We start from the raw sequence: 11,507 nt of genomic DNA on the forward strand, positions 1-11,507 counted from the left end.
GAGTGAATGGTGTGTGAGTGTGCCCTGCGATGGGCTGGCCCCCCATCCTGGGTTGTTCCCTGCCCCCGGACCCCCCGCGACCCAGTAGGATAAGCGGTTTGAAAAATGGATGGATGGATGGATGGATGGATGGATGGATGGATGGATGGATGCAAAATACAATAAGCCTGCAGTTACTAGCAGGGGCATTCTGAATGTTTTTGATCTCCCCTGCCGTATTGCGTCATCACGCGGGTTTCCTGTTAATTTATTGTTAATGCTACGGCCCTCAAAACTATTTCTTTATGTCTTTGAACTCAAATGATTTTCTATATGTGATTTACTACTTTTGATTGAAATATTTATGTACCCCCTGCACGGTTGCGTCGTCTGCAAGCTGGTTACTGACAGAATTCAACAAAGCCAGTCGGCGCATGCGCGTACACTCGCGTCACATAAACAATAGTTCTGTAGTCGATGGTCGCCCGGTCCGTGTCGCTCCGGTTCGTTTGGGTTCGGATCCGATGGCGGGGCGGGGGCTGGTGTGTCTCCTGACATTAATCGCCCTCACCTTGTTGAGGGGCACCGTCTTCGCCTCAAAAGAGGACGTTGTATTCAGCGGTAGCAGTTCTGTTGTTTCGGAAGCAATCAACGAATTCAACCTTTTTAAAAAGCTGTTCAGCTGGAGCTATAAGCCCGGTACTGATGAATATTATCGCAGGATTATTAACGTGGAGGTATGTCACCTCGATCCGGACAGGTCAGATCAATGCTTTTTATGTCGCGCTGACACTGCAAAATGTGCGACTTAATTTAATCGCGCTTTCTTTGATTAGTTGTAAAAGAGTGATTAATAGTAAGAAACAGAGACGACTGTTATATAAATATATTTATATAATTTTATATCGGTTTTCTTTATTGTGTGATGACGTCAAAAGGTAAACAATCACGTGCAGTACAAAAATGAAAATGAAACTTCTTCAGCTACAAGCTTCGTATGAAGTTATTGCTGTAACTTGCCGACTCCGTTTGTTGATTGTCTGTTCATTTTCGTTTTTTTTTTCTAGAAAAGCCTCCTACGGTGTGCATCTCTGAACAATCACAATGCCTCAGACAGCTCCTCTGCAAAATACGGAATAAACCAGTTTTCGGTTTTATCGCCAGAGGAATTCAGAGGTAAATGCGCCCTCTTCACTTAACTGCAGTGGATCAACCTTGTAGTAATTATAAAGAGAAAATGAACTCTGCGTATGATTAAAATACTATCCCTAGAAATGCAAAAATACACGCTGACAGTGAAACTGTGAAAATGAAGTTAATCTAATTTTCACACTCCGTGGCTTAGTTGAACTGAGATATTTTGGCTCGAGATAAAACAGAGCTAGGTGACCTGATTTCAGTAATAACTCGATTTTGATTTAAAAAAAATAATAATTATATGCCCGGTGACCCAGTAGGATAAGTGGTTTGGAAAATGGATGGATGGATGGATGGATGGATATTCACTTGCAGTGTTTCACCTTTTCAAGGCAGAATATGTAAAGCATTGAATGTTTGCCATTTCAGACCGATACCTGACCACTTTCCCGGAGAAGGTGCCGGAGTACCCAGCATCAGAGACCGCAAGAGGCGCCTCAGCCAAACTGCCTACGAAATTTGACTGGAGAGAGAAGAATGTTGTCACTCCAGTTGAAAACCAAGAATCAGTAGGGACACTTTTTAAATATCTCACAACACGCTAAATGGCCGTATAGTTAGGTACCCGTATAACACAAGGACAGATCTCACTCTTGTGTGACATAAACACAGGTTTTGCACTGTTACTGCCGAGCCATGCTGGGAAGGCCCACAGATTCTTGTCACAGAGAGTGTCTTGGTTCACTGGAAAGGAATCTCCTGACACACTGAATTTCCCAGCTTTTCGCTCTGTACATTAGCTGGTTTGTCAGAGACTGCAGCTCTGTTTGGTTTTCAGCTGAAACTTTGCAGTTGCGACGATGCACTGGTGACCCCCCCCCCAGATCTGCCAGTTTTAGCCAGCTGTTACCTTGCACCTCTCCCTGCAGTGTGGAGGCTGCTGGGCGTTCAGCGTGGTCGGGATCATCGAGTCTGTCTACGCGCTGCAGGGCCACCCTCTCCGGCAGCTGAGTGTGCAGCAGGTCATCGATTGCTCATATAAAAACCAGGGCTGCAATGGTGGCTCCACTGTCAGGACCCTCAGCTGGCTGAAACAGGTCACAATCACATTCATTAGACCTAAATCTGTACATGACACATGTTTTGGACGTTTATTTCATATAGTTTGTGTTCTGTAACAATAGCCTACCCTTTTCACTAGTCATGGACAGAATGACGCTACTATATGGTGCTCTCTGTTCAAAAAAGATGCATGCACCATAGCAAACAAAGACCACCATCTAATGGGGTCAGAAAATACAGCAAATGGTTCATGAAGCATCATTTTATCACCCATGTTGAGATTGATTTTTGAAGCACTTAATGTCCTTCTCAAAAACATTTTGAGTTTCTCAAGCACGGAATTGTGTATGTTTGTGTTGAACATTTATGTAAAAGTGAATAACAGTGTGCATTGTAATGCGAGGGAAGAGATATGTACTTCATGTGTGTTATGTTTTCTGGTCTTCCAGACACAGGAGAAATTAGTCCGTCAAGCCGAGTACCCGTTTAAAGCTGAAACAGGAGTCTGTCGCATTTTCCCTCTGTCAGAATTTGGAGTTTCTGTTAAGGACTTTGCAGCTTATGACTTCAGGTAAAAACAGTCATTCTCAGTATTTTTATGTAATTAGGTAAATTGGGCTGTACTGAGCCTAGCGCTGCACAATTCTGAAAAAAAATGTGAATCACGACATTTTGCTTAGAATTGAGATTATGATTCTCTGTAACATTTTTTTCCTGAAATTTAAATAATCATCGCACTCATTAAACTGCAGAAGGAAACACAACAAAACACGACTGTGCCAAACGTATGACTGATCCAGGACCAGCATGTCAGCTTCTGACAACAGAGAGGAAACAATGAGTTGGCAATTCAGTTCGGGTGACCAGTACAGCCATAGCAAAGGTTCCAGTACCAAAGTGCTAGAGGGGTACTTTTTGGCACTGCGGTACTTTGGGGTGGAACTTCGAACGCTTTCTTTGTCGATTGCATTACCAGTTAGCCTGCGTCTGAAACGCAATACAACCGCCATCTTGAAAGCGGTTGCGGATGGTTTCTTGAAGTACCAAAAATAAGGTACCTGATGCAGTGGAAAAGCACCCTTGAGACTCTCTGGGGAAAAGTAGGAGTTCTTGTTTTGATCCAGCCGATGTAATACAATGCAGAATGAACCGTTGTAATTCAGGAATAGGATCACTTAGAGGCGTGAATATAGATTGTGTTTGTTTTTACAATTAATTGTTCAGCCCTAACTGAACGTATACAGCATTTATGCTGGACCTTATTTCAATCGCCTGCATGCTTCTCCCCTATATGTTGCTTTCTGTTGTACCAATCTCATTTACTGTCACACATTTTGGCTAGCTGCTTTTCCCAAATTAACAGGAAGATGGCGCTGTTGTGCCGGTTTGTTTGCCCACAGTGGAAACGAGGAGGTGATGATGCAGAAGCTGCTGGAGTGGGGTCCCCTAGCTGTAACAGTGGATGCTGTCAGCTGGCAAGACTACCTTGGGGGCATAATCCAGCACCACTGCCCCAGCCAGCGGGCCAACCATGCCGTCCTCATCACCGGATATGATGCCACAGGTGAAAGCAGACCCCATCCCCGTGTGCTTGGCCTTTGCAGTTCTGTAGATCACTGACTAGTTCAGCAGATCTCTGACTAGTTCAGCAATCAAAGTGCAGATCAGATTACCACAGCCGAGGGAACGGATGATTGGTTCAGGAACTTAAATGCTTTGGGGAACAGGCTGTAGAGGACAGGTAGATGCATTCAGATTTGTCTCCGCGTAACCCTGACTCTCCAATGTAATGCAGTTCCCCGTGGATGTGGAGCTCTGTCGCCCTTAAGTGCAGCCTTCATTCCCCTAATTCAACACACCTGATACAGATAATTAGGCCTTTCATTAGCATCTCAGTATTATAGGCAGCTTGGCTTCAACATGGCCGATTCTAATGCTGAGATGCTACTGAAGGGCCCGATTATCTATGCCAGGTGTGTTAAATTAGCGCTGCAGTTACGCTGATGGTAGCAGTAGATGCTAGATCTGCAGGAGTAGGGTTGGGCAGCCCTGCCATAGGCAGTTTTACCTCAGGTTTAATTGCACCCCCTACCAGTCACATGAAAATGCAGTTTAACAAATTAAATGCAATAAAATTAAATTATATCGCAAAGTTATATTTGCATAAAATGACGTTTGTGTTTGTAAATAAATAAATACACATTGATATGACTCACAAATGTGTATGTGCGGCTGGGTTTGGTGTAGCTGTAACCGATGAGTGACTGGCTGGGCTCTCTGACCTTTCACCGCCCGGGAGAGAAGCCTACTGTCTCCCATGCAGATCCCAATGCTGTCATGTCCTTCTCCCAGGTGAGGTTCCCTACTGGATTGTGCGTAACTCTTGGGGAACATCATGGGGAAACCAGGGTTACGTTTATATCAAGATGGGAGGCAACGTATGTGGTGAGTTTGGCCGAGGGAACCGTTACGAGAGCGGAGGGTCACCTGGCACTGGCATTGCTCTCGGGCACTGCCGTCTGGTGCCACCCCTCTCTGATGTCATTGTCAGGGGTGCCGTTCTGTTTATAAACACTTCCGGGGTTTTTTTTTCATGTTTTACCAGCTGCACGTGACTGATGCCTTGCAAGCAAAGTGAAAACAGATTTAAATAAAGCAGCGGTTCTGAAACTCGGTCCTCGGGCCCCACTGCCCTGCTTGTTTTCCTGCTATCTCTGCCCCACACACAAGTCCCAGCTGTCTTTCAGCTTCTGATTGGCTGAACACACCTGATGCAGGTAATCAGCAGTGTGTGGGGCAGGGAGAGCTGGAAAACAAGCAGGGCGGTGGGTCCTGAGGACCGAGTTTGAGAACCACTGAAATAAAGGAACATTTTACACTTGGGGGGTGTTCCACAAAGCAGGATTTCTTACTTAGCTGGATAACTTGTGGGATTTAAGGTAGTTTGGGCGAAATGGAAGTGAACAGAGATAATATCCATTTAACCCAGACTACCTTAAATTTGACACGTTATCCCCTAAGCAAAAAGCCCTGCTTTGTGGAATACTCCAGTCTTCTGCTGGCTACCATGGTTGTGGTCTTCCCAGTTTAATTGCACTGTTTCCTCCCTCCTCTAGGTGTCGCCGATGCAGTGGCTGCTGTTTTTGTGTGATTATCCTGCATACTCAGAAAATGTGGTATTCTCATAGTTTCATAGTGCCTTGTAATCGTAGCGCTTCATAGATAGGAGTGTGACCTGTGGACAGCTAAGGCTACATGACATCGCTCCCTGCACTTCACCATCTACCACAAATGTTGTTCCTGCTGTCCGTTTTTGCCCTGAGACACACAGTGACTTTCTGCACTGACAGTCACAACACTGGTAAATATAGTAATTTTAAACTCCCTTTATGGCTAGAACAATATGTTCTATGTAGTGGATGACAAAAGCATTTCAAAGACACACGGGTCGCCAAGGCTGTTATTCACTGGTTATGTTTCAAAATGAAATTTACCGTACATATTTCAGATGCTGAGTAGAAATGCAAGTTAATTATATTTAAATAATTACATTTTCTTGTCTTACAAAATGATACATTTTTATTCTGAAATATTTTTGTACAGTTTAATTGCTTCACGAACGTCTCAATAAAAATAAACTCCTTTTGTTATACAATTCATTTGAAATGAATGAGATTGAAAATGTGTCCATTAACTTCTCCGTTACACAGCTAACTGAATGGAAGCGGCAATCTGGTTACATTTCATGGTTTATAGTACTTGACAGTGCCAAACTTCTAATAGGACTGGGGAACCCATATGAAGTATATTTTCATTTATTTGTACCAATCACAGTAATTCAATAGGTTTCCCGTCCCACAAACTCCACATTCAGACTATATGCGCAGGCATTCAAGATGTCATATTTCCTACAGATTTTGTGGAACTGATTAATCATGCACAAACACAAGGGCAGCAATCATACCGCAAACAATCTTCTAAAGCTATTTTTATGAACTTCAATAATATCATAAAATATTAGATGAAACACAAGGGGAAAACATTAAAATGTGCATTCTACCACGAAAAAAGTGTGTGTTGTTTTAAAGTAATCAACAGTAGTTTTGAAATATTTTCCTACAATATTATTTTACAGTTTAATACCTGTTCTGAATAGCCAGGACTGTAATTTCCAAATAAACATGATAATTATGTATTTAAGTACTGACTGATTATATATACATTAATTACAGTGTCAGAGGCTGCTTTTCTGGCTGTATTGGCAGTAGTGATGGGCAAAATGACACTTCATGAACCATTTGCTGTATTTTTTTACCCCACTAGATGGTGCTCTCTGTCCAAAAAAGGTGCATGCCCCAAAGCAAACCAAGAGCACCATCAAGTGGGATCAGGAAATACAGCAAATGGTTCATGGAATGTCATTTTGTCCATCACTAGTTGACGGTATGTACACAGGCTCTGGCTTGGGCGTGTTTCCACCTCCTAGTCGGAGTCCTCGCTGCTGCAGTAGGAGCTGTCACAGCACTCCGCTGTGTACAGAAAGGTGTGCACTGTTGGGTTCAGCTTCGGCACCCATTCCCGCGGCACCAAGAAAGTGGCCAAGTTGAAAAGGTCCACGAATACCTTGTAGCGGTCACTTTGACAACAGAAGGGAAATGGTCAACTGAGGTCCACTCACCAACTCCTCCAGTTTTTCCTCTAATTGATGAATATAATTAAAAATACCTCAAATAATCATAAGTATCCTGAGACTACTGATGGACAAAATGATGCTTCGTGAACCATTCGCTATATTTTCTGACGCCACTAGATGGTGCTCTCTGTTCAAGAAAGGACACTAAGCATGCCCAAAAGCAAACCAAGAGCATCATCTATTGGGGTCAGAAAATACAGCAAACGGTTCAAAAAGCATCATTTTGTCCATCCCTACTTGTTGCAGCTGTTATTTTCTAGGTCAGACTGTATACAGCTATTCGTCTTGAAAGAGTGTTAAATATGAAACACCCAGATTTTAATTTGAATGCAGGTCAGAAACACTATGTGTCATTTAATTTCAGGAGACGTACCTGATGGTGGAGCGTAAGTAGTGATACCCCGATGACCCTCCGGTGCCGGCCTTGCTGCCAATCATCCTGTGCACTGTGCAGACGTGGTTGTCTAAAATATACCAAAAAAAAAAACAAGTGAGAACTGAAGAAACCGCAAATGTTTGCTGCAGCCCGATAATACACAAGGCCAGAAAAGAGAAGATAACACACAGCTTGCCGCCATCGTGGGCAGGTACTCACATCTCCACTTCGTCATGAGAGTGTCGATGTCCATCAGGTAGGTCAAAAGCTGGAACGGGACTTGGAAACGTGGCTCCTCCCTACAGTATTGCGGACGGAAAGCACAGAGTAAGGAAATGGAGAAATAAAACTGCATACGCTAAGGGCCAGCGGTGGACAGCAAACTCCTACCTGTAAAAGTAGATCATCAGCGCTCCCTGCAATGCCTTGTAGGACAGCCTTCGTTCACCTGATGCAAATACGGAAGGAAAGGATTATGGGATTGATCGGCGCTGTTTGTCAATGACTGCGGTACTGCAGTAAAGCAATTACAAAGTAAATTAAATAACTAATAATTTGTTGTCTGTCTGTCTGCACCCTAACAATACACTACTAACCAAACCATGAAAAATGCATTAGTGAAAGGCTTGACCAGGATTATGTGGATAGTCATCATTGTCCATTTTGGTGGTATGCAATAAGGAAAGGGCTATGAAGTCGCTGACCTTTGCTTAAAAGGTGCTCATGCCGCCTTTGGTCAAACAACGCCCTGAAGATCTCCACCTGCTTTTGATGTTCAGCCATCTGCTCCTTTGTTTCCTCCGAATCCGGTTTTTGCTGTAAAAGAATGTGTACATTATGGCCACATAACCCCGCCGGTCGGGAAAGCAGCTAAAAACGCACAATGCAAGCTTTTCACCCTAAAGGCTCTATACCTCAATTTTCTCCTGCTGCAGTCTCAGTCCTTCTTCGATATTTTTCTGCAGTTTGCCCCAGAAGTTGAACCCATCGTCTTCAAGGCCAGGGGTTCTCTCCAGCCATTTCTGAGCAAACGAAATCATCCAGAGAACCTGTTGTCAAAGTACTGCAATATAAAAGCGGAGCTTGTTCGAAGTTAAAGTCCCCCGACTGAACTAAAAATATTGACCTTTGGTGGAATAAAATGTGTTATTTCTGCTTCGTTCCAGATGTATTAGACTGTCTATCCTAGCATACATGCTAACTGAATCGTGACACGTCATTATCCATACATTTAAATTGAAATGGTCTAGGACATTAAACATTTTATTAGCACATATAAAATTAAAATTCTCAGGCTTCGGTTTGCTCCTGAAATTATCTACCGATTGGTGCCCCAATGGAAACAGGCTTTGTGATGCCCTGCTAATAGGAGTGTTCACCACCAGTAAAATTAGGTGTTCATCTGGGGTTCCTAAGGTTGGCCACAAATGGTAACTCCACCGTAGGGGGCACAAATAATGTAGTAGTACATGCTTACTTAATGAATTAATTAACCAGCAACTTACTGTTAGTTATATACTGATCCTATGTTAGTGTATCATTACTCAATGCTAACAGTTCAAGTGTTTCATGCAGGAAGTATATCATTTCATGATTGTACTTGAGTAGTAACTGGGGTACTAATTTATTTGTGCTCCCTCTAATACAGTGTGACCCACTGGGTGTGGGATGCTGACAACACCTCCACTAGCAGCAGCAGTGTGGGCTCCTGCTCAGAGCGGAGCAGCATCTCGCTCTCCTTGCCCCGGAAATGGTCCCTGTAGTGATTCCGGTTGTAGGGCACCCTCTGGCTGTCTGGGACGCCTATCTTGTTTTCCAGAAGTCTGAACTGGAGGCTCTGGAAACCAGAGGCAGGTGACAGGTACTCTCTGGAAGCAAAGAACGAAACAGCCAAGTTATGAAACACTATGGAATTAAGGGGAAGCAGCAGCTCATAACCCAGTACACTGGCACATCCACTGCACATCCACTGTACGCCAGTGTGCAAAACTGTGGGAACACTTCCGATTTTGAGAGACTGCAGAACTTTAAATAAGTAACTGGAGTAACTGGAATAATCGTCCAGTGTATGATATTTGTAATAAACATAATAAACATTGTCGCCAATATTTGTGTAGGAATGTTTAAAGCATAACACCAAAAATGCTAGTGTGGTAGAAAAATTTAGAATATAATACTTAGAATAAAAGTCGGACCTCTCAGTTTGATGAGGTAAAGGAAAATCTCTTTATTTCAGCAACTCAGCAAAGCGTTCTCATCACACTCTGGCATTCACTAGGTGTTTCCATGAGTGTATAGATGCACACAACCAGCCACAGCTGGACTGTAAACAGGTAGATCACTGTACGCGACACAACCTAAAAACCTTCAAAATGCTATTCATACGATCTTTTTAAACTGTTCTTTTTTGATGTCGTACTTAAACGTTGTAGATATTTATATATTCTTTGACGACAGAGACCTCCTGCTTACCGGAAATCGAAAAAGTCCAAAGCTGTCATTGTCTCCAGTACTGCAAACTGATCCACCAGCAATCTGAAAATCATCACTATCCTGTTCATCCGAGTCACCACCTTCAGCATATTCCTTTCATCTCTGACCTGTAAACACGATATTTAAGGGCAACGTTTTTTTATGCATAACTTTGTAGCCTGTGAAGTTTAAGTTCATTTCAAATATTGGAACTTTCCGTCTTTGAACATTAAGTCACAGTACGGAAAACCCACAATTTAACTAGTATGGTAAACAGCGAGAATTTAAAAGCTCTGCAGTACTCACATGACCGCTAATGAAAATGTCTCTGACTGAGTCAAGTTCCCAAAGAATCTGTTTGAACCAGAGTTCATAAGCTGAAAAAAAATATATGAAACCACTCAACACACAGCCTTAAATATTTTCTGACGGTGTACTTGCAAACTGCATACAACACACTTTTTTTTTATATATAAAAGACTGGCTGAGGGAAAACACTGTTTTAGTAATGAGAATTCACTAATTTAAGTGTGCAGAGCAGATGGTAAGTTCGCGGTGCTCCACCTTGGTGGGTGACAATGAAGAGATGCTCGTCGTGGATCTTGTTCCCGCCGAGTTCACTCTGCAGGATTTGTGCCGACATTATTTTATTCAGCTGCAAATCAAACAAGAGTTATTTCCATCTCTTTTCCTCCTGCCAGTCTATACTGGTCAGTAAAGGACACACTGAGACCAGGTAATTGAGGGGAGCCACACTTTACTTGCAAGTAGTCCCCATACACGACGCCACCCTTGCTGGCTTTGTTGACACCCTTTTGTGATTCGTCATCCTCCTCTTTTAGGTTCGATTTCTGCGATGATCTAGGGTTCATGGGAGACATCATTTAGAGTATAACCAGGCAGTCATCGAGTCGAATGAAACTGACTGAGATGGTGACACTGGAACAATTACATGCATGATGCACATTTAAGTAAAGAAAAAGCAAATCAGACAAATGTGCTATTTATACAGAGGAGGCAAGCCTCACAAAGTATGACCAATGAGAAATGTAATTAAAAATATACATACATATGTTTGCCTCCAAAATAAGGGCATCCACTCATGATTACTGAAATGCTATCCGGCAGAAGGAGACCAGTTTTGTTTTTCTTTCTCTCTGCTTCCGAATGTAACCCAGCTTTGAGGAGACATTGATTATTTAAGCATTTGCCTCATCCAATCATTGGTCTATTTGTTGGCTCTGCCCACCAAAGGTAACTCAAACAGGAGAGACATACACGGATTTCTGTTGCTTTTTGGGATCATCTGGCCTTTGCCTTTCTTATCAGAGGGAAGAGCATGTCTGTGAAGGACAAACACGTGACATCATAAATAAATAAATGTATTTAATTTTCTATTCCAAAGATATATTTTTCAACTGTTTTTTGTATGCCTAAGATTTTTCTTATTCGTCTGTATATAAATGAGCTAGACAGCCCAAACCCTTTCCCAAAGCACTACTGGTCAGGGGTACGTTGCTGATCTGCCCTCCATTACCTTAACCTTGCTTGAATGAGGAGAAATGCTAGCTGGCCTTCATGGTAGTTCACACTACACGACACTACACGAAGCTGTCTGATCGCTATGCCTTTCGTTTGTGCGGGGTTCTCATCTGCTGTGGATCATGCTCAGGATGCAAGTTCTTCATCATCAGTCACCCTGAAACGTGACATATGCAGAGCTGCACGGGCGCAGTCGCTCACAGCCACGTCTCTGGGAGCTAAACATTGGACACTGAACACATGAGC

At 42.9% G+C, this 11,507-nt stretch overlaps 2 protein-coding genes across 3 annotated transcripts; one reads left to right on the forward strand and one right to left on the reverse strand.

The window, feature by feature from the left end:
- The first annotated feature begins 416 nt into the window (after nt 1-416).
- ctso (cathepsin O) lies at nt 417-5,833 on the forward strand. The gene is made up of 8 exons (XM_048971085.1): nt 417-716; nt 1,047-1,155; nt 1,546-1,685; nt 2,046-2,213; nt 2,628-2,749; nt 3,579-3,742; nt 4,531-4,623; nt 5,295-5,833. The coding sequence occupies exons 1-8, from the start codon at nt 504-506 to the stop codon at nt 5,327-5,329; spliced, it is 1,044 nt and encodes a 347-aa protein (XP_048827042.1). The 5' UTR covers nt 417-503; the 3' UTR covers nt 5,330-5,833.
- Nucleotides 5,834-5,977: 144 nt separating this feature from the next.
- On the reverse strand, nt 5,978-11,040 carry tdo2a (tryptophan 2,3-dioxygenase a). Of its 2 annotated transcripts, XM_048971083.1 has the most exons (13): nt 10,998-11,040; nt 10,789-10,897; nt 10,481-10,580; nt 10,284-10,374; nt 10,026-10,096; nt 9,720-9,847; nt 8,929-9,115; nt 8,162-8,269; nt 7,952-8,063; nt 7,638-7,695; nt 7,467-7,546; nt 7,245-7,335; nt 5,978-6,814 (listed from the first exon to the last, which is right to left on the reverse strand). In XM_048971083.1, the coding sequence occupies exons 1-13, from the start codon at nt 11,023-11,025 to the stop codon at nt 6,661-6,663; spliced, it is 1,317 nt and encodes a 438-aa protein (XP_048827040.1). In that variant the 5' UTR covers nt 11,026-11,040; the 3' UTR covers nt 5,978-6,660. The 2 variants fall into 2 exon arrangements, with proteins under 2 accessions (XP_048827040.1, XP_048827039.1); XM_048971082.1 differs by lacking the exon at nt 10,998-11,040 and having other exon boundaries at nt 10,789-10,912.
- Nucleotides 11,041-11,507: the final 467 nt, after the last annotated feature.

The sequence above is a fragment of the Brienomyrus brachyistius genome, chromosome 12 (genome assembly GCF_023856365.1).
Source record: "Brienomyrus brachyistius isolate T26 chromosome 12, BBRACH_0.4, whole genome shotgun sequence".
NCBI classification, from domain to species: domain Eukaryota; kingdom Metazoa; phylum Chordata; class Actinopteri; order Osteoglossiformes; family Mormyridae; genus Brienomyrus; species Brienomyrus brachyistius.